The 22,053-nt window shown below is 47.2% G+C and overlaps 2 protein-coding genes across 4 annotated transcripts in view; one reads left to right on the top strand and one right to left on the bottom strand.

The window, feature by feature from the left end:
* Positions 1 to 8,206, top strand: part of RPN2 (ribophorin II) — a gene marked incomplete at its 3' end in the record, with an annotated part of 54,281 nt that extends 46,075 nt beyond the window's left edge. Inside the window, exons 15-18 of one of the 3 annotated variants that reach the window (XM_079945884.1) lie at positions 1,631 to 1,706; positions 3,270 to 3,399; positions 4,924 to 4,971; positions 7,888 to 8,206. In XM_079945884.1, the coding sequence (XP_079802010.1) occupies positions 1,631 to 1,706; positions 3,270 to 3,399; positions 4,924 to 4,971; positions 7,888 to 7,900 (267 nt within the window). Of the gene's footprint in view, positions 1 to 1,630; positions 1,707 to 3,269; positions 3,400 to 4,923; positions 4,976 to 7,887 lie in introns of those variants that run through there. The other 2 variants (XM_079945885.1, XM_079945883.1) reach the window with 2 other exon arrangements.
* Positions 8,207 to 17,715: 9,509 nt separating this feature from the next.
* GHRH (growth hormone releasing hormone) lies at positions 17,716 to 21,423 on the bottom strand (the record flags this gene model as incomplete). The annotated part of the gene is made up of 4 exons (XM_079944612.1): positions 21,215 to 21,423; positions 20,813 to 20,917; positions 18,669 to 18,788; positions 17,716 to 17,788 (listed from the first exon to the last, which is right to left on the bottom strand). Exons 1-4 carry the CDS (start codon positions 21,292 to 21,294, stop codon positions 17,716 to 17,718), a joined length of 378 nt encoding a protein of 125 aa, XP_079800738.1. The 5' UTR covers positions 21,295 to 21,423.
* Between the last annotated feature and the right edge of the window lie 630 nt (positions 21,424 to 22,053).

The raw sequence follows: 22,053 nt of genomic DNA, 5'->3' as shown, positions 1-22,053 counted from the left end.
AAATTCCCCATTATGGGGGAGCAGCCAGAAAAACTGATCCATTATCAAGGGGCATGAGAAAGTACCCAGTAACCGTTAAAAATGGTAAAAGTGTATAGACGGGGATGCTCTGTAGGAACGTTCAGATGAGGTCAAGTGTGAAAAAAGCAAGACCGGATGCTAATAGCTATAGAAAAAGTGAGTACAGAGGCTGTGCATTTCAGCACTGTTTGGAGCATAAAACTATAAACAACCTAAAGTCCTCATAAAAGCAAGTGTTAAATAAATTATGTACATTCATACAATGGAATAATATGCAGCTCATTAAAAGAATGGATAGGGCTTCCCTGGTGGCGCAGTGGTTGAGAGTCCACCTGCCGATGCACGGGACACGGGTTCGTGCTCCGGTCCGGGAATATCCCACATGCCGCGGAACGGCTAGGCCCGTGAGCCATGGCCACTGGGCCTGCGCGTCCGGAGCCTGTGCTCCGCAACGGGAGAGGCCACGACAGTGAGAGGCCCGCGTACCGCAAAAAAAAAAAAAAAGAATGGATAGATTTATGTACTTGTCAACTGATATGACGAGGTTGCCAAGATGTTCTATTGAGTGAAGAAGGCAAGGGGTAGGATAGTATGTTTAGTACAGTGCTCTTTGTTTAAAAACCTTAAAAAGGCATCATCTATTAGTGTTGGTCGCCTCTAAGGAGGGGGCCTTTTAGGGAGTATAGAAGAAGGACATTTTTACCTCTTATACTTTAATGTACAGTTTGAATTTTTTTTTTTTTTTTTTTGCGGTACGCGGGCCTCTCACTGTTGTGGCCTCTCCCATTGCGGAGCACAGGCTCCGGACGCACAGGTTCGGTGGCCATGGCTCACGGGCCCAGCCGCTCCGCGGCACGTGGGATCTTCCCGGACCGGGGCACGAACCCACGTCCCCTGCATCGGCAGGCGGACTCTCAACCACTGCGCCACCAGGGAAGCCCTCGTCTCTTTTTAAAAAATTATAAACATAGATGTAAATCCTCAAAGTTCAGAGAATTTTGAGAACTGTATGGAAAACTCATTAGATCTTACTTTTGGAAAGTTGCTTGTGTTCCTAATTCATTCATTGATTTTAATAAAAGAATTATTGGTCAATCTAAATCTGGAAGGCATGCCACAAGCTTTCAGAAACCAGACCTAGGATATGGGCACCTGTTCTTTTGAGTGATCAGAATTTCAAAAAGCATGGAACCCACAGCAAGAGCGTGTGCATCCTCCCGACTGCTGGTGGGTTTATCTCACCAATACTTAGAGAAATTAGCAGGGGTGCCAGTTACTTCATCACAAATACAGGTTCTGACCTTTCAGCCTCATGGTTTCACCTGTTTTAAAATAGAAAAGTTTGCTGTCATTAAAAATGATGTTCAGGTTTGAGTTACCCAAGCGCATTTGAGAGCAGGTGTTGGAATGCCTTTCTAAAGAAAAAAGAGAACAGTTTTTTCTGAGGACTTATAATAGGGTGGTCGTCACTTGGAAAATTCCCTGTTCTTCAGGTGTGCATGAACTTTTAAGCCCTTAGGGCTGTTTATTGGATTAGCATTGGCATGGCATGTGTTGCCTCCCTTTCAAGTTCTAATGTCTTTTTAATTTATTTCTCCCCATCGTTCAGTGGATCCGGATTGGTGCCAATGTCTCCAACTTCACTTTTGCTCCTAGCACGATTATCTTTCACCTGGGACATGCTGGTAAGCGCCCCAGGCTGCTAATTCCATTTAACCTCCTTTGACATTTTGCCTGCCCACGCAAAAGCCCTGTTAAGTAGACCCACAGCCTATTAACTATAATGACTTAATAGCATAACATTTCCCTCTTCCTCGTGGCCTTTTACGACAGTTAATATGATGATAAACCTGTTTGGCCCATCAACTTAGAACAGCTGTCATTATATTGGGTTTCATTGTACTAGGCTGCCGTTGGCAGGCCGTTTTACCTTCATTTAATAGCTCTGTTCATTTCCAGAGATTACTCACTTATTGTATCTTTACATTGAGCCGTCTTCCTGAGTGAACAGCATTAATGCAGTTTCCAACGGTTATCTTCCCCCAACGTATTGATCTTCACATTTGCTAGCGGCTGTGTCTGGACTGTAGTCGAAAACAGTCCCTTCCACAGTCAGACATGCTGTCCTGCATTGTTCTCTTGAAAACTTAGGACCTAACTGTTACAAGACAGTAAATTCACAAATCAGTTAGGCGTTTCAGAAACTTTTGATACTATTGAATTGGTGACCCTTGCATTTCACTGAGACATTAATATTCTTTTCTGATTTCTTTGACTCTTTCAGGAGTCACCCTCTTTGTGTCCATAGTGTGCTGATTCTGTAGGGGTCCACAGACGAATCCCTTGAAACTCTAGGCAAATGTGTATCTCTGTTTTCCTGGGGAAAGAGAGAGTCTGTAACTTTGATCAAAAGTCTGACAGTGGTCCATGACCTCAGAAAGGGCTAAGAACCCCTACTGTAGTTCATCTGTCATCCTTCTGGGCAGAATTGACAGGAAGACCTTTCTCTCCAGCCCAGTTAACTGAATTTGAGTGATGGCCCTCCCAGGTCAGGCTGAGAACAAAACCTGAATATAAATTTGTTTAGAGCCATGACTTTTTTTGCCAGAGTGCTTTTTGCGTACATTCCCTCATTTGATTCTCATCACAACCCTGATGGGGGTGACCAGGGTAGGAATTATGCTCCTTGTTTGATGGGTGAGAGAATTTAGGCTCAGAGAAATTAAGTGGCTGCGAAGGGCAGAGCCTGGGCCAGAACGCAGGGTCCTCAGTGCCCAGACCTGAGCCCTATTGACTAAACCTTCCTCCTCTGTCCTCCTTGCTTCCTTCCTAGTCACAGTGGCAAATTAGCCCTAAAAATTTTTTTAATGAAAAGAAAAATGATTCATTCCTGTAATCCTATGGGCTTTCATTCAGAATTTTAAAAAATCAACTGAATCCCAAATATAACATGACATAACTTAAAAAACAAACAACAACAAAACCTGCGTTAAAGAACAAAGATGCGAGCTGGAATATGGAACCAAGTTGCTGAGATCTGGTTTTTACCTGTGGATTTCTTGGTAGCCAGGGCTGAGAAGCAAGTATATTGAGCTGTTTATTTTCTGGCATCAGATAAAGGGAATAAAACATGCTGGTCTATAAATACAGACCTCTTAGGATCTGCAGTTCCTGGCTTCTAACTGTCCTCTGCCCAGGGCAATGTCACTGTTTGACTTAATTGGCTATCATGACGCCTGTTCTCGTAGCTATGCTGGGGCTCATGTATGTCTACTGGACGCAACTCAACATGTTCCAGACCCTGAAGTACCTGGCCATCTTGGGCAGTGTGACGTTTCTGGCTGGCAATCGCATGCTGGCCCAGCAGGCAATCAAGAGGTAAGGTTGGGGGCGGGCCAGGGACCCAGAGTGGGATTAGAAATACTGTTGTCAGCTCTGTCCACCCAGCTCTTTGAACAGCGGTATGTGGCAAAATGACTCATGTCCTTAGGGGCCAGTGTGACACCTTAATTCAGCCCGATACAGAAGCCTTTTAAATCAGAAAAGAGCCTTGGTGATAAGTTTTAAATACGTTAAAACCACAACAGTTTATGCCCCGGCACATTGAAACAAGAGAAGAAAATAATTGCTTTATGAAGATTAAAATGGGGTAGGACAGGTGGCAGAAGAAGGTTGTTGTTAGCGTGCTGGCTGTATAACAGTTTTCTCCTCTGCTGCCGCAGAAAACCCTTCTCTGCCCTCCTCCCGCACCCCCGAGGAGGACTCTTCTGTAACCACCACAGCCTCCCGGAGCTCTTCCTCCTAAGTATGAGGTCCATGATCTTCCCCCCAGAAACCGTGTCGGGCTTTACAGAGGCCCCCAGCAGGGAGCACTGCTCAGTGGCCCGCATCACGTCCAGACAAGAACCAGACAAACTTAGGTTCACACAAATGGTCAGGTCCCTCCGCAATGGCAGCTTGCTGGCAGCTTGACTTTAGAACCTGGCTTAGAAGCAAATTTAAGTGTCACGTAGGTATTTCTCATTGATTTAACTTTATTAGAACTTGGGTGATTTCAGCCACATAAAGGTCAATAAGAAAAGGTCAGAATTGCTTTCACCTTTGGAAGTTCACAATTTCAGACGTGCCCTACTTTCTCCTCTCCAGAACTTTTGGTGGAAGAATGTAACACAATAGTGTTAGCCCCCACCGTGCGGCTGCCAGTTAAGTTGATCAGATCAGAGAGAGACTTGCTCAGAGACTGTTATGGGCGGGAGAGTCCCACGTCTCCTCCCTGCCTGAGACTCCATAGAGCTCTCTGAGTGCCTCACCGTGGATACCGGCCCCAGCGTGCTCCCTGCCCCGCCTGTGGCCGTCCAGATTCCGCTAGAGCTTCCCTTAGCACCAGCAGTGACCACTGGCTCACTTCTCTGCCCCTCCAGCAGCCTGAACTTGGTGGCTCTGCACTGCATCTGAGAAAGAGCCAGGACTCAGCTGTTTTCTCTGAGCAGAGCCCTGTTCCCTCAGAGCAGCCCGTCCAGGCCCCAGGGAGCCAAAAGGCTGTCCTCTGCTGAGTTCACTCTTTTCTGGAAGTTGCCCACACAAGATGAACAAGATTAAGGAGAGATGGGAGTGGAAACCGTTTGATTTAGGTCCTGCTCAGCGGGAGTTCCTAGTCTGGAAGGCTAACATTGTGTACACTTTCTGGGGAGGAAGACCATGGTTCTCATCCCACCCTCCATTCTATATAGAAAGTCACAGCCCACTCTGTTGCCGTCTTCCTGAGTCCTAGAGCAAGCTCTGCCCCTGGGGAAAACGATGACTCTAACAGAAGCTCTGGTCGGGTGTTTGCCATTTCTTTCCTCAGCTTATTTCTCTTCTTACTGTCCTTTCTTGACTCTCAAACCCTCTTTCCTTTGGCAGGATCGCTGCAGAGCAGAGCAGTAGATTGGCAAAATATAGGACACTACGGTAAAGATGAAGGGCGACTCATCCCAGGAGCAGGGCCCCTTTCCATCTTGCCCACCTCATGCATGTCAGTTATTTATCTGATTTTCAGCACACTTGTTCCTCCCCATCCCTCCCTAAGCCGAAACTGAATTCTGAGGCCATTTCCCCACTTCCTGGACCAAGCTGTAACTGGACCAGGGCAAAAGCCAAAGCCCCCTGAGTTAGCCCAGCTGATGGTAACTGCAGCAGAGCAGCTCTGACCTGGCTTTGACTGTAAGGCTCCATCCTCCCGTGTGTCCCACGGGGTACTTTATAGACACAGCCCCTCTCTGTGTTCAGAGGAGAACAGAGTTGAGGATAGACAGATTCAACCTTGGACTTCTTAAAAGGGGACACCCCCCCCCATTCAGGACATCTAAATTCATTAAATGATGGTCCCATGGCAAATCCTGGCACACCTTGTCACTGTTCTAGGCCTTTTTGTAATATTAACCTCTGATTGGGCCAAACAGTGTGGTTTGGTGAGACACTAAATTTTGAAGACTGATGGCCACAGATCAAAGCCAGCATCATCAAAACCCAGGTTCCTAGAGCTCAGGATATATGGTTCAGGGCAGCTCCCTGTGTGACTAAAATGTCAAGTGAAATATCACCCGTTCTCCATTGTGTCAGTCCTAGGATGAGGATGGGAGTGGAGGAAGGTGAAGGGAGGCAAGGAGAAGAGAGTGTCTGATGCTTCACTGATCAGCTCCTTTAGACCAAGGATTGGCAGAAGTTTTCTAGAAAGAGCCAGATAGTACTTAGGCTTTGCAGGCCATACGGTCTCTGTTACAACTACTCAACTCTGCCACTATAATGTGCGAGCAGCCATAGACCACGTAAACAAACCCGCATGGCCATGTTCCAATGAAACTTTGTTTACAGAAGCAGGTGGTGGGCTGCATCTGGCCCGTGGGGCACAGTTTGTTGACCCCTGTACTAGACCAACAAAGAGGAGGGAGGTATTTGAGTTTTCAAGTCATGTTCCCTCTCGTCCTTTGCCATGGAAATGGCTTTCCCTGCCAAAGCAACAAAGCCGTCTAATTTTCACTCCTCTGAAAATAGGAGAAATCAACAAAAGCGTAGAATGTAGAGCCTTTCCACTGACGTGTGAACATAAGCTGGAACATCCAGTTCTCAGCACAGGCTTGCTCAGAGACGACTTGCTCAGAAAACGACTACATTTGTTTTGGTTTTGTTTTTTCAGGATTAATTCATATACAGTAAAATTCACCCTTGTTAGTGTACAATTCTGTGAATCTTGAAAGATGTAGTAGACAGTCTTGTAAACACTACCTCAGCCAAGGTACAAACTTATTTCCACACTCCAGTGAGCTCCTGTGTCTCTTTGTGGTCTGTCCCTTCTCCCCACCCGCCATTCCTTAGCCTTATCCATTTGGTTTTGTCCTGAATTACAGTTGCTCTCGCTGAGATTTGTTTTCAGAACTAGTCCTTTCTGCTAAGTATTGAGCTCTTTAATTCTTTAAAACTAACTGGATTCGTTTTGTTTTTCTTGATTTTTAGATAGTCTGCCCCCCCCCCCAGCTACCCCCAAACCATACTGCTTGAGAAAGAGGAAAGTCACTTGATCATTTGGACATTTGGGACTTCCTGAGGTTGGGACCTTGTCTTTTAGAGGAAAGTCCCTAGTAGCCAAGTGTTTTTGATCTGAGAACAGGTATTGATTTGATCAGGCGTAACAGAGGGCTAATTTCTTAGCTAAGATGGAGGCTTGTGGGTCACCACCCTTTCTGCTGTTCTTATTTCATAATTAACGGTGTCCTCTCTGCATGAACGTTTCGAAACACACGTACTTTTTTTTCCTTTTTTGGCCGCCCCACGTGGCTTGTGGGATCTTAGTTCCCCGACCAGGGATCGAACCTGTGCCCCCTGCAGTGGAAGCTCGGAGTCCTAACTACTGGACTGCCAGGGAATTCCTGGAACACACACCTGGGAACCTCTGAATGCTGGCAGAGAATTAGGGGCACTCACTTTGGCCCTCAGGATGAGTTCCATGCCTGTGCATGCGTGCCCCTTGGAACTGTTGATTAATTGGTTTGGAGCCTGCCATTCTGCAAGACCGCCTTGTCATCACATCAGCCCTCACCACTGGGGACAGCTGCCTGCTGAGGACGGCATGTGTGTGAGCACCTTGCTTCTGCTCACCAGAACCATCTGAATCACTTACTTGGTGCTGTCATCCTCTGGCTGCACAGTGTCTGTCCAGATAGTCATTTCCCTTCTTGTGTTTCCCCGTCACTTCCTGGAGTCTAGGGGGGGCAGCTGTGGAGAAAGAAGGAATAAAGAGAGTTAGTGTTTATCCCCTCAAACTTTTTCTGTGAGCTGAGTCCAGTTTCTGAGAATCATTCTTTCTTAAGTTTAGACATCGAGTCTGATCACTGACAAGAACATGACCACACGATAGGAATATGGTGCAGATTTCTGTACCGAAAGGTCAGAATGTCATCTTCCAAGCTACGTGAGGGCATGTGTTGTTTGGCAGACCTGGAGTCCGGGAAATTGAAGACGAGCATTCTTCTATTCATCTAGTTGAAATGTACAGTGTCTTTTTGGCCTTGTACTGTGAGAGGTGTGCCTGGAATTACCTCATCTTGTGTTTTCACATACCACACTTACTTAGGTATCATCAGGTGTGTTTCATTGATTATTTAAGATGTTGTCAGCTTCAGTTCGAGCTATCTGTCTTATATTCTTTTGTGAAATGAGATGGGGCATAAATAAATAGAATTAATAGATGAATGAAAAAAATAGATGAATGATTGTTCCCTTATAAATGGGATCTCCTAGTACCTTGGTCTCTCTGTTGTCACCAGTTAGGAGCTGCAACCCTGAATTGAAATATTCAATAATTTTGTGTTTGTCTCCATTTTCTTTCAGAACAGCACATTAGTTCCAGGAAAAAGAAGGAGATTCTGAAAGCTTAAGTGAATATCAAGAGAAGGAGTCAAGAATAATTCATAGTTTGAGAAGAGGAATGAAAAAAACCCTTTATTTAAAAAGAAAAAAGTCAAAATCGTTTTGCTTGTTTTTCTATTTCCCCAACACAGAGCAGGTACCTGTGAGCCCAGATACTCTGTTTCTTTGGCATGGGGCCCTAGCAAGATGCTGTGAATATTCTAACTTACCCACATGTTGCATTGAAAAGTTGAAATCTGTAATTAATCTGTTACGCAATAAAGAGAATAATAGGAATGAAGACCTGAGAGTTTCTTCCGGTACTTTGGGGCTGATTGGATTCCCAGGGCACATAACATGAGGCCTTCGTTGGGAAGTATGCTTGACACAGTGGCCGGGGTGTTTCTCCAGGACGTTTTACGTTGGTCCTTCTCACCTCTTTCTTTCTTTCTTTTTTTTTTTTTTTTGCCGCATAGCATAGCATGTGGGAGCTTAGTTCCCCGACCAGGGATCGGACTCGTGCCCCCTGTCACCTCTTTCTTAGCAGAGCTGAGGATTACCTGGAAAAGCCAGCATCCTTTCTTCATCTCCAGCACTGGGTACCAACTATGTCCTGTCGATATCTGAAGACCCCCCTGCTTTTGCCTGGAAAGTTTGGTCTTGGTGTGCAGTGGGGAAGGGAAGGGATTATCTTAAAAGAAGGCTGAGCCCATGAGCTATCTTAGGTTCTTAGAGGGACACATGCCCCTTTGGAAGTTGTGCCCGGGATGACCATTACGTGGAGGTTATACGATATCACTTAGAGAAGTAATATTGAGCAGTGTGTTTATGTGTGCAGACTTCAGTGTTGGGCAAGCCTACTGTTACCACTTACACGCTGAAGGACTTTGGGCAAGTGGCTTAATGTCTCTAAGCCTCCTTTTTTTTCTTCCGTAGAAGATAATACAGTACCTCCTCATATGGCTGAAAGAGTTTCATGAATCTGAAGTGCTTGGCTCAGTGCTTGGCATCTGTCCTAATTGGCCCATAGTTATGTACTTTGGCTCATTGCCTCTACTTCTATTAATTGAAACATAATAGTAGATAACTTTTGAAATGCAGGTAATTCTAGGAGTATTTATTGAGTTTGGGGGGTAGAAATTATTTTAATCAGATTGCTTTCCAGCGTAGCTGGACTTGCCCCTTCAAAATGGGGATTTTAACTGGGGAAAGAGGAAAGGAGATTCTGGAACTTTGGCTGGTTCTGAATGGGACTCTGCAGGGGAGCGGTTGATACGGGCAATAACAGGGGTGCCTCTAAGATAGGAAGGAGACCTCACCTTTCCCAGAGGTTGCAAACCGGTGGCCCATGTTTTATTTGATCCATAGTGTTCTTTGGTTTTTTTTAATTGAGTTAGTTGCTAACATTTACAAATTGAAAAAATTCATATAAAAATCCAATTTGGGGAGTTCCCTGGTGGCACAGTGGTTAAGAATCCGCCTGCCAGTGCAGGGGACATGGGTTTGAGCCCTGGTCCGGGAGGATCCCACATGCCACGGAGCAGCTAAGCCTGCGAGCCACAACTACTGAGCCCGCAGGCCACAACCACTGAAGCCTGCACACCTAGAGCCCGTGCTCCTCAACAAGAGAAGCCACCGCAATGAGTAGCCCACGCACTGCAGCAAAGATTAGCCCCCGCTCGTCGCAACTAGAGAAAGCCTGTGTGCAGCCACGAAGACCCAGCGCAGCCAAAGATAAATAAATTTATAAAAATAAGTAAAATAAATAAATTTATTTAAAAAAAATCCAATTGGGGGTTTGGGATTCTCTGGAAAAAGAAAATCAGAGCCGGCAACATTGGGCCTGATTCCTGTATGACAACAATCAGCTGAAGCTGAATAGCATCTGCTGCCTTTGGGTTGGGCCTGCACTCTCCAGTCTGCCACAGTCCTGCCCCCACGGGTTCCGCCTACTCTGGCATCGGTCCTCCCACCAACTTCTCGCGATTGGTACCTGCCTGGCTCCTGTAGACGTATGACTGAAAGCCTTGCTTTTAAATTTTAGCTTCTTATCCCGCCCTGATGGGAAAAGGTGATGTTGGTCTCCAACTGCTGTTGGGTGGCTCCTAGTGTCCCTGCTTATGGGTGCTGGGACCTCAGCAGCTCAGAGTAGTGGGGAAGGGAGGAGAACAGGAGACCCACCCACCTGGTACTGTCGCACCTGTAACCAGACCTGTATAGTTCTGGAAAACAGACTGGTTGAGGCCTGCTGGACAGAGGTGTAGAGAAGGGACAGTAGGGCCTGAGCATAGAAGTGCAGTGGCTGGAGGGCAGGAGATCAGGAAACAGCTTCCTAGAGAAGGGACTGGCAGGGCTCGGGGCGCCATGGCCGGTTCAGGGCTGGCCTGCAGACCTAGAGGAGCTGGAGAATAAAGCACAGCAGACGTTTGCTACATGCCAGGCTCTGTGCTTGGTCCAGCTGTGGCAGTGAGCAAGACAGATTGTTCCCTGCCCTTGGTTCACTTATATCCCAGAGGGGACAAGGGAAAGGGAGCAGAGTAATCACAAATCTGAAAAGGAATATTTATCCAGAGGGGTTGGGAAGGCTAAGCTGACAATCGAAAGAAAAGAGGCAGTCTTTGCAGAGCTGGGGAAGAACATTCTAGGCAGAGCAGCAACATACGCAAAGGTTCTTGAGGCAAGAGCTTGGCGTATCTGAACTGAAAGCAGGCCAGAGTAACTAGGGCGGAGCTAGCAAGGAAGAGAGTATCCTTGGAAGCCATAACAAATATGGATTTTAAGGGCCATGGTAAAGGGGATAGATTTTATTTTCAGACTGACAGCAAATTAAGGGAACTTGAATTTTATGCTGAGATACAGCAGAGGCAGAAACAGCTCGTATGCTGTCTTTCTGGCCCTTCCCACTGGGAGAAGCCTCTTGAAGGCTGCGGGAGAGAGTCCGCCTGCTTGTAGCCTCGTGGTAGGTCTGGGGAGGCTGCAGTTGAGAACAGGCCTAATGAAATCCACTGGATTTGTTGCTCAAATTATTTGCTACTAGCAAAGATGCTTTGCTTGACCAAACTTTAGTCAGGATCCTGAAATTTCTCCTACGCCCATCTGTACTCTTTCTTTTAAAATCTAGTTTTAGCAAGAACCCTTCTAAGCAGTTTAACCAGACCCTCCCACCTCCATGTCTGATCACCCTGATATGTGGTCAGATTCCTCACCCTCCACCATCTCCCAGGTGATGTCTGATCTTCCTGGCCTATCTTCAGCCAGAATCCTGTTAGGTCAGCTTAACTAGAATCCCCTTACCCCTGATGTATCTTCTTGGTAAGTTTCCATCCACTGTTCCCCACCCTGCTCCTTGGCTGTCAGTTCCCACTAGACCATGCTGTATTCAGAATTGAGCTCACATCTATATGAGGTCTCTTTCCCCCTATTGCAGAAGTCCTGAATAAAATCTGTTTTTACCTCTTTAACTGCTGTGCAGCTCTGGTTTTCATTTGACACCACAGTAGTGCCTGGGCCTTGCTTTCTCTATAAAGAGTACTCAGCACAGCAGGTCAGAGTCCAACTGACCTTTCTTCAACCCCCTGAGCCTTAGTTTCTTATCGGTAAAAACGGGATAATACCTCTGAGGGCTTTATAAGGATTAAATGAGGTCACATCCAAAACACAGACTACAGTGCCTGGCACTGACATTGACTCAGAGTTTTCTTGGATTAGTATAGATATTACCATTGTTATTTCCTGTGTGTCGTTGGCAGGAGCCCAGTAAGCAGTTTGTACCAGGTCCACGTTTCTTTGTTGGTTGGTCGAATTCACTTGCTTCCCCAGCTGTCATTTCCTGGAGGGCCTGGAGGCTTGAAACAATACAGGAGCACTGTCCTGGAATCAGGAGTCTGTTACGAGCTTTGCCCCCTCCGGGCTGTAGGACCTCTTACCTCTGCTCTGCCCTCCCCCAAGGGCTGTGGTAGGGAGCACATGAAGCAATGGATGGGAAACCCCTTTGTGAATTTTAATATAAACATAAAGGATTATCATAGCAACAAGTCCCCCATTGATTAGAGCATTTCTTTAGGGGAAAAAAATAATAGCACTCCATCTTAAGTGGGACCCCCCAAAGGAATGGGAAGCTCCCAGTCCCTCTGTGGGGAGGGTTTAAGTCCTGTAAGCTGCCATTAGTGTCATAGTTAATGGAGATAAAGCATCGGAATTGTTGCCATCACGGTCTTTTCCTTTATAACGGCATTCACCTCGAAAACCACAAGTAGCAGCGGGGCCCAGTGCTCGTTATTTCATTTGAAAAACTCATTGGAAGTTGAGAGAGCCCTCAGTCTTTGCTTTTGTTGGGACAGGCGGAGGAAAGAGATGAGCAGGTGGGTCTGGGGGAAGGAAGGGGGGGCTCGGGCTGGCCTGGCGAAACCACCATTCAGCAGCCTCCTCCTTTGTTCTCCTTCCTTGGCAGGTTCTCGGCCAGCCCGCTCAGCTTCGTTGAAGTGGACCGCGGCCCTCAAAGGCCAGCCTTCTCTTCTGAAGGGGGCTTTTGTTGCCCATTGTTGGTATTGTCTCCTCCACGGAGCCATGGTGGCCCCCCGCAGAGCATTTCCCACGCTTCACATTCTTTCTTGGAGGGCAAACTGGGGGCTCCCAGAGAGAGCAGGTGGTCTGAACCGGGTGAAGCCCTGAGCTGGCTTTACAGCCCTGGTGTGGGAGACGGGCCCACGGGATGCGGGTCCAGCACTGTGTGTGCCAGGTCGGAAAAGGCCGGAGATGGGACTGCTCACCTCTGAGTCCCCATCAACTCTGAGATGCTACAGATCTTCTTGTACTTTTAATCCAAACACACATCCCATCATCCAGACGTTTCACTTTTTTTTCTTTTTTTAGATTTAATCTACTTATAGTAAGATGCCCAAATCTTAAGTGTATAGCTCAATGAAATTTTACATCTAACTACGCTAGTGTAACCATTACCCAAGTCAAAATATGGAATGTTTTGATCCCCTCTCGGAAAGTTCAGAGTCTAAGAAGAGGCTATGTGTGGGGTGCTGTGTGGTGGTGTAGGTGATGTGTGTGGGTATCTGGCCCAGGTAAAACTGTTCATGAATAGAAAAAGTTGGGTAATCACTGACATAGGTACATCTGGTCAGTGGCTTCAGCTCTCTGCTTCCCTTTATAGCAAAACTTCTTCAAAGAATTGTCTCTACCAGTGCTGTCCAATAGAAATGTAATGCAAGCCCCATAGGTGATTTAAAATTTTCTAGTAACCATAACAAATAAGTAAGAAACAGGTGAAATTCAATTTTAATATATTTTATTTAACCCAATCTATTCAAAATATTATTTTAACATGTAATCAATACAAAAAACCTTACTGAGATATTTTGTATTCTTTTTTCATACTGTCTTTGAAATCCACTTAAAGTACATCTCAGTTGATATTAGCCACCTTTCAGGTGTTCAGCAGCCATATGTGTTCAGTGGCCACCATATTGGGCAGCCAGGTCTATACTCATCAGCTCTGACTCCTCTCCTGCCATTTTCTCTCTTTTTTTTTTTTTTTTAAGATTTTTTGGATGTGAACCATTTTTTCAAAGTCTTTATTGAATTTGTTACAATATTGCTTCTGTTTTATGTTTTGGCTTTTTGGCCATGAGGCACATGTGGGATCTTAGCTCTCCGACCAGGGATCAAACCTGCACCCCCTGCATTGGAAGGCGAAGTCTTAACCACCGGACCGCCAGGGAATTCCCCTACCATTTGCTCTTGAACCCACTCGAGTCAGACTTTTGCCTCCACCATCGACCCAATTTGTTCTTGCCAAGGTCATCAGTGGTTTCCATGGTCACTTTCATGTTCAGTTCTCAACTGACTTGACCCATCAGCGGCATTTGGTACCGTAGATCATTCCCTTCTCAAAACGCTTTCTCCGGTTGGCTTCTGGAATTTCTCTCTTGTAGTTTTCCTGTCATCTCACTGCCTGTTCCTTCTCAGTCTCCTTTGCTGGTTCCTCATCTTTCCTCCCAGCTTTCAATGTGGGGTGCCCCTGGGTAGTCCTTGGACATCTGCTCTTTCTGTTCCTCTTCCTTAGTGATCTAACCTACTCTCCTCACTTTAATGACCATCTAAAGGGTGACGGCTACCAAACCAAACCGGCTGACCAGACCTCTCTCCTGGCTCCAGACTTGTACACCCAGGTGCCTACTCAACATCCTCACTGGAGCCTTTAAGGGGCGTCTCAGACTCAGTATGTCTAAACCCAAACTCCCAATACCCGCGCCCCCCACCGCCAAAGCTCGTAAATGGCAACTCCATCCTTCCAGTTGCTCAGGCCAAAAACTTTGGAGTCATTCTTGACTCCTCTCCAATCCCCACACCGTATCCATCAGCAAATGAGTTCTACCCTAAGAATGTATCCAGCATCTGACCCTTTCTCAGAGTGACATTAAATACAAGTCAAGGGCTTCCCTGGTGGCACAGTGGTTGAGAGTCCGCCTGCCGATGCAGGGGACGCGGGTTCGTGCCCCAGTCCAGGAAGATCCCACATGCCGCGGAGCGGCTGGGCCTGTGAGCCATGGCTGCTGAGCCTGTGCGTCCGGAGCCTGTGCTCCGCAACGGGAGAGGCCACAACAGTGAGGGGCCCGTGTACCGCAAAAAAAAAAAAAAAAAAAAAAAAAAAGAGTTACCATTAAATACAAGTCAGATCACGTCGTTCTGCTTAAACTCTGCGATGGCTCCCATCTCACCAAGGGTGAGATTTTTAAGTCCTTACCATGGCCTCCAAGGGTCAGATGAGCTGGCTTCCCGCTCCCTCTTGGCCTCCTTTCCTTCACCCACAGCCTCGCTGTGCTCTAGCCGCACTGACCTTCTGCTCCTCCTCCCTTCACACTCTTGCCTCAGGGCCTTTGTGTTGGGTTTTCGCTCTGCTTGGAATGTTCTTCACCTACATATTGTCAAGGCCAACTCTTGAGGGACTTTACTCAAATGTCCCTCATCAGAGAGGCCTTCCCTAACCACCACACCGCATATTCACTAGAGATAAAATAATCCCCTCCCACACTCCCATCCCATTAATTTTTTCCCTTTGCAATCGCCACCATCTTACATATTCTATACATACGAACCTTCAAGTCGTGAGCTTTCAAATATGTGAACATGCGTTTGTATGTCCAGTCATGTAAGCTAGTTCAAGTGTCTGGCGTACATTGTCACGTGTGTGCATCCTCTATAAGTGGTTGCTTTTTTTTTTTTTTTTTTTTTTTTTTTGCGGTACACGGGCCTCTCATTGTTGTGGCCTCTCCTGTTGCGGAGCACAGGCTCCGGACGCGCAGGCTCAGCGGCCATGGCTCACGGGCCCAGCCGCTCCGCGGCATGTGGGATCTTCCCGGACCGGGGCACGAACCCGTGTCCCCTGCATCGGCAGGCGGACTCTCAACCACTGCGCCACCAGGGAAGTCCGGTTGTGCTTTTGTGTACTTTGCTGTGCAGTACTGTATAGAGTACAGTAGTTCAGTATCTTTATTTCAAACGCAGGATGTCCGGAAGCAAGCGTAAAAGCAGCGGTGATGTAGCGGGTACGGCTAAGAAGCACCAGCTGTGGTACTGTACTACTGTACTTTTCAAGGTATTGTACTGTAAAATTTAAAATGTTTTCTTTATTTTTTTGTGCTTGTTTGTTCTTTACGTATTATTTGTGTGAGAAGTATTATAAACCTATTACAGTGCAGTACTCTATAGCTCTATAGGCTAACTTTGTTGGACATGAACAAATTGGGCTTACGAATGCGCTCTCAGAACAGAACTCTTTCGTATGCAGGGAACTTACTGTATTTACTTGTTTTTATTATACTTTCCCGGTTTTTTTTTTAACATCTTTATTGGAGTATAATTGCTTTACAATATTGTGTTAGTTTCTGCTTTATAACAGAGTGAATCAGCTATACATACACATATATCCCCATATCCCCTCCCTCTTGCATCTCTTTCCCACCCTCCCTATCCCAACCCTCTAGGTGGTCACAAAACACCAAGCTGATCTCCCTGTGCTATGCGGCTGCTTCCCACTAGCTGTCTATTTTACGTTTGGTAGTGTATATATGTCCGTGCTACTCTCTCACTTCGTCCCAGCTTACCCTTCCCCCTCCCTGTGTTCTAGAATATAAGCTCTATGAGGTCAGGGACTTTGTTTGCTCACAACTGTATTCCCAGTGCCTAGAACAGCACTTGGCACATAGTGGGAGCTCTAGAAATATTTGTTGAATGAATCAATGGTATTGCTCATAGGTGAACAAAGTCACCAGTGGATGAAGGATGACTTTCGCCCAGAGTAGACAAATATGGCTAAGAGCCCGGTTCTGGGCTGGACCCCCTGGGTTTGAATCCCAGCTCTCTCCTTGCCAGCGGTGACCATGGCAATTCAGTTCACCCTTCTGTGCCTCAGTTCCTCGTCTGTGAGATGCAAAGGATGCCAATACCTCCCATTAGGCTGTGTGAGGAGCGCATGGGATTCTACACGTGAAGCTGCCCGGCTGACACTGAGTGTTTGGTAAGTGTTAGCTTTTTTTTTTTAATATCTTGTAATACCACTTTGGGAAATGTAACTATGTAAAACATGAAAAATTAGGTTGAAGATAAAAGAAAAATGGAAATGCAGACCAGTATGGGGGAATTTTATTGTATTTATAAAGGAAAAGGTAGGTCAGAAATGAAATAGGATTAATCGGATGCTGTTGTGTCTCAGCTGCAGGGAGCAGGAAACATATGCAGAACCTTCATCCTTGGGAATTCCTGTCGCAGAAAGGAAGATAAATCTCAGTCTGGGGGCACTGGAGTAAAGGCAAGACGGGACAGGACAGCCGGAATAAGGGTGATGGAGACTCCGGTGTTAAGACTGACTATCTGGGTCCCAAAAGGACCTCAGTCTTAGCCCCAGTTCTCCCAACCTACTCCCAGTGAGATCCTGGGCAGTCACTTGCCTGTGTAGAAGCTGCTTCTAATCCCCAGACAGGGTTAGATTAGGTTATTCTTTCCAGCATACACATTCACCACACCCTTTACATCTCTTACCATTTATCACACATTAAATAATCCACCGTACAAGTAATTAATTTCTGTCTGCCTCAGTGTGTTATAAATTCCATGTGAGCAGAGACCATGGCTGTCTCATCCACTGCTGTCCCCCCAGCCCAGAGGCTGGCCATCTTTGGATGATTTTTAAGGGATGGGAAGGTGGATAAATCTGAACTTGTTTCCTTATAGGACTGTTACGTGGACACAAAGTGTGGTTAGTGCAAAAGGATGCCATCTGCCAAATCATTCTACTCTGCACTCGTAGGGTGTAAGAACTCATTCTGCTGTTATGTTTTCTCAGGCCCACTGTGATGTCCTGGTATTTGCAGCAGTTGAGCTGGAGGGGGAACAATGGCTGGAGCAGCCCCCAGGCCCCTTCCTGCTGCTCTATGACTTCGAGCTCTGTGAAGCCTCTGGCTTTTAACCTGCAGGAACAAAGCCTGCATTCTTAGGACTCGGCCCTCCTTAGGGCCATTCTGCCCCACCGGGGCCTGGTGGGAGTCATAAAGCAGGTGAATGATGACCTAATCCCAGCGTGAGAGGCACAGGGGAGGCATTATTCTTAGGGGCATTTTTTAAAAGAATTCTAGCCTTCGGGACCTTGGCGGTGATTGGAGCGAACCCACTCCCTTCACAGAGGAGGGAACTGGGAAGCTGACTTGCTCTGTGCGGAGAGTTGGCAGCAGAACCAGACCTGGGCCTCAGGTGTCCATCCTGCCTCCCAGGCTGGTTCCTGCCCCTCCTGCACTCTTCCTGTCACCCTGCTGCTGCTTGCATCTCCCCAGGACTGTACTTGGTGAGATCTCTGAGCTCTTGGTGTTTAATTAGGCTGGGAAGAAGGTGAGGGGGCACACGGAGAGCTCTGCTGGGAACTGAATTTGCTTAATAGTTTGGTCCAGAAGTGCCTGGCAGAGTCGTGCTGGGACACGTTTGTGCTCACAGTTCAAAGTCAGGCTCTAAAATATAGCAGTTTCTCCAAACAGTAGTGTCATTTGGGGAAACTGTCTGCGAAGTGGAGTTCATGTGAAGCGCTCCAGGGAAGAAAGGCAGGTCTTGGGCCTGCCTGGTCCCTGACTTGGGGCCAGATGCTGCCCCTTCTTTGCCTCAGTTTTCCTCCTCTGTAAAATGGGAAAACTCATTCCTGATCTCCCCTGACTCCTACTGGGATTGTGGGGGTCAGGGAGAGGGGAACTGACTGTCACTCCCGTCTCTCCCTCTCACGAGCGCTGCTCACACTTGTCCACCCGAGGGTGTTGGGAGGGGCTGGTCTTCCTTTGGCTTTACAGTTTTATGAACTTGGTAAGGGATCCAGGGCACGCCTCCTACTACATCAGCATCAGAGTCCCCTGGGACCCTTGTTAAGATGATTTAGATTCCTGGATCCTATCCCAGAACTGTTGAGTAACGTTTCTGGACACAGACACCGAGCCTGGCCTCTGGCTACACACTGGAGATGCAGCAATGGACAAGACCAGTCTCTGTCGCACATTTTCTCCCCTTCTTCCGGTTCTTGATGTGTGGAAGGAGGGACCCCATTCCCAGTTTGCTTGGTAGAGCCCCACACCTTTGGAGATGAGGAGTTTCTTTCCTTTTCCAGCCCACGCTCTGGGAAAGAAACCTCTGAGGTCCCTAAACACACACACACACACACACACACATGCACACATGCACATGCACGCACACACACACACATACACACGTATTCCCACCTGTGCTCCTGCAGCAGGGTCACCAGGATGTTCTCCAATGCCATCTGCTTTTGGTCTGCCCACATGCTGTCCACCTGACGGCCAAGCCGTACCTTTGCTCCTTGCTCCTGGTTTCTCTCTCTATTCGATTAGAAAAAGAGAAAAAACTGAGGGTGCTACTTGAATAGGACGCAGAGAGGCCTGCGAAAGGCCAGGGCAAAGTTAACAGAGCAGGGTGCGTCCCTCTGCCTATTCCAATATCTGGCATAGACTCTTGCACCCAACTGAATTAGACTCAGTGACATTTAAGAAGACAGTATCTATAGGAGTGAAGACAATAGACTATGAAACACATATCTTCCTACAGACGACTTATTAATTACAAAGGAGAAAATGTCAACTTTACAGAGGAGAAACCTGGCAAACATCATGCTAACCAAGTGATCAAAGTTGCCATCACCAATGGGACAAATTGACATCACGTGCCTCCTGATAGGATGCACTGAGAAGGACGTAACATCACTTCTTTTGCATAACATGAATGTAATCATGAGAAAGCACCAGGCAAGTCCAATATGAGGGACATTCTATAAAGAACTGGCCTTTACTAATCAAAAATGGCAATGTCACAAAAGACTGAAGAACTGGTCCAGATTGAAAGAAACTAAAGAGACATGACAACTATGATGCCACCTGTGATGCTGGATTGGGTCCTGGATGAGGAACATCTAGTTGGGGACAACTGGTGAAATTTGAATATGGACTCTAAGTGATAATTATACTGTGATTATGTAAGAGAGTGTCCTTTAATTAGATACTAGGAGACACACAGAAGTAGTTAAGGATAAAGGGTCATGATGACTGCAATCCACTCTCAAATGGCTCAGCAAAATAATAATAATATGTATTATTATTTGGGTTTGTGTGTGTATGTCTAGATACAAAGTAAGCAAATATAATAAAAATATTAGGAACTGTTAACTACAGGGAAGGGAATGTGAAAGCCCTTTGTACTATTGCTGCAACTTCTCTGTAAGTTTGGAATTTTTTCAAAATAAAAACTAAAAAGTGGGGCTTCCCTGGTGGCACAGTGGTTAAGAATCCACCTGCCAATGCAGGGAACATGGGTTTGAGTCCTGGTCCGAGAAGATCCCACATGCCGCGGAGCAACTAAGCTCATGCGCCACAGCTACTGAGCCTGCGCTACAGAGCCCGCGAGCCACAACTACTGAAGCCCGCGCACCTAGAGCCCATGCTCTGCAACAAGAGAAGCCACCGCAATGAGAAGCCCATGCACCGCAACGAAGAGTAGCCCCCACTCGTCACAACTAGAGGAAGCCCATGCGCAGCAATGAAGACCCAACACAGCCAAAAATAAATAAATTAATAAAATTTTAAAAAACAAACAAAAAACTAAAAAGTGTTCAGGCTGTAGAGTCAGGCTGTTTGAATGCTAACTCTGCCACTCTTTGGTGTGTGTCCTTTAGAAGCTATTAATGTAGCTTCTGTACGATGGGGGTAAGAGAACCTGCTTTGTAGAGTTGTTGGAAAGAGCACATAAGAAGCTAAGAATAGGGACTTCCCTGGTGGTCCAGTGGTTAAGACTTCACGCTCCTAATGCAGGGGGCCCTGAGTTCGATCCCTGGTCAGGGAACTAGATCCCGCATGCTGCAACTATAAGATCCCACATGCTGCAACTAAAAGATTCCCACATACCGCAACTAAGGGTTTTCTTGCCACAGCTAAAGATCTCGTGTGCTGCAACTGAGACCCGGCACAGCCAAATAAATAAATAAATACTAAAAGAAAAATCAAAAGAAACTAAGAATAATGGCTAACACTACCAAGGGCTTACTCTGTGCCCAGCACTGTGCTGGGTGTGTGCAAATGTCCCAGGGTAAAGTCTTTGTTTCTGGCAGAGCCACAGTCAAGTGGTGACTACCACTGGTGTTGTCACTGTTGGAGCCCATCACAGGGACAAGCACATAGTGGGTGCTCAGTGATCATTTATTAGTTAAGCGTAAGCTGAGGTTTGACATTGGAGCCCTTCTGCTATGGCGAGTCCAGAAATGACAGATGCTGTGCAAGGGGAGAGACCAAACTTGGTCCCTCCAAACCGCGATGCACTTGGGGTATGGGAAGAAGTCACGAGAACGTCAGCTCACCCCTGCTGCCTGCTCATGATGTCCTGGAGAAGCTTGCGGGCAGACAGCTGGGCCAGCACCTTCCGGTAGCTGTTGGTGAAGATGGCGTCTGCGTACCTCGGCATCCTAGTGGAAGGAGTCAGAGGTCAAAAGGCAGGGTGGGAGGCCCAGGAGGGCTGTGCTCACGGGGTCTCTATAAGGTCCTTCTGTGGCCTGTCCCCAGAGAGAGCTGGAACCTGGGCTGAGTGACCTCTCTGGGGCTCAGAGTCTGCCTCCCTCCCAGAGATGAGTAGTGGAGGCTGCCCGAGGAGATAGCTGGGGACCAGCTGGTGGCTTGATTCTGCACCCCCTAAGTAGCAACCCTGGCAGGGCTGGCTTTGGGGTGGCAGGAATACAGCAGGCCCTGTTGTCAGGACTGCTTACCTGAGGGGCTGGGAGGGTGGGGAGCCGTGGGAGCCGCTGCTGAGGGTGAGGGTCACGAGGAAGAACACCCAGAGCAGCATCCTTCACCCCTGTGCTGGCACCTGGGGAGTGACAGGAAGAAAAGGTCAAGTGAAGCCATAGCCACTGGGATGTCTTTTGCTGGGTGGGCCCAGCCCTGGCCTTGGCTCCATGCAAGTTTGGCCCTTGTCTTTTGGAAGCTGTTGGGTAGGAAAAGGAACCCAGACACACCTGGGTTCAAGTTCTGCCTCTGATAGTCACAAGCTCTGACCTCATTTTTTCCATCTGTAAAATGGGCATGATAAGGCTACTCTGCTGACCTCACAGGGTTGAACATAAAATGAATGATAATGGTGAAACTGCCCCTCCTTGTAAGGCCTTATACATGGGATTCAGGCCTCAGCAAGGAACAGGGGAGGAGCAAGCACCTTCCCCTAGTCACCTAAGTCACCCACCAGCCCAGTGTGGCACTGACGGTATTGAACAGGGCTAACAGCTCAGGCTCTGAGTCAGACAAATCTGAGTTCACATCTGGGCTCTGCCGTCAGTAGCTGTGCATCCAGGACTAGTGGCTTCTCCTTTCTGGACCTCAGTTTCTCTATCCATAAAATGGAGTCAATAACTACACCTACTGCATAGGGTCCTTGTGAGTATGAGGTGAGATGAGGCACCTGAAGTGAGCGCTTGGCACGTGGGCAATTCTCCACACACCTCTGCTCCGACGACCTAATGCTCAGGGAGCAGGCTGTCCTGATTTTGTGAGGAGTCGGAGGAAAGGGAGGAAGGCTATACATCTTGCTCCAGATGCTTAGATTTTGCCC

Source organism: Stenella coeruleoalba (genome assembly GCF_951394435.1).
Source record: "Stenella coeruleoalba genome assembly, chromosome: 15".
In the NCBI taxonomy this organism is placed as follows: Eukaryota; Metazoa; Chordata; class Mammalia; order Artiodactyla; family Delphinidae; genus Stenella; species Stenella coeruleoalba.
The sequence above is the reverse complement of the archived record's forward strand: the minus strand, read 5'-3'. Positions and strand labels throughout refer to the sequence as shown.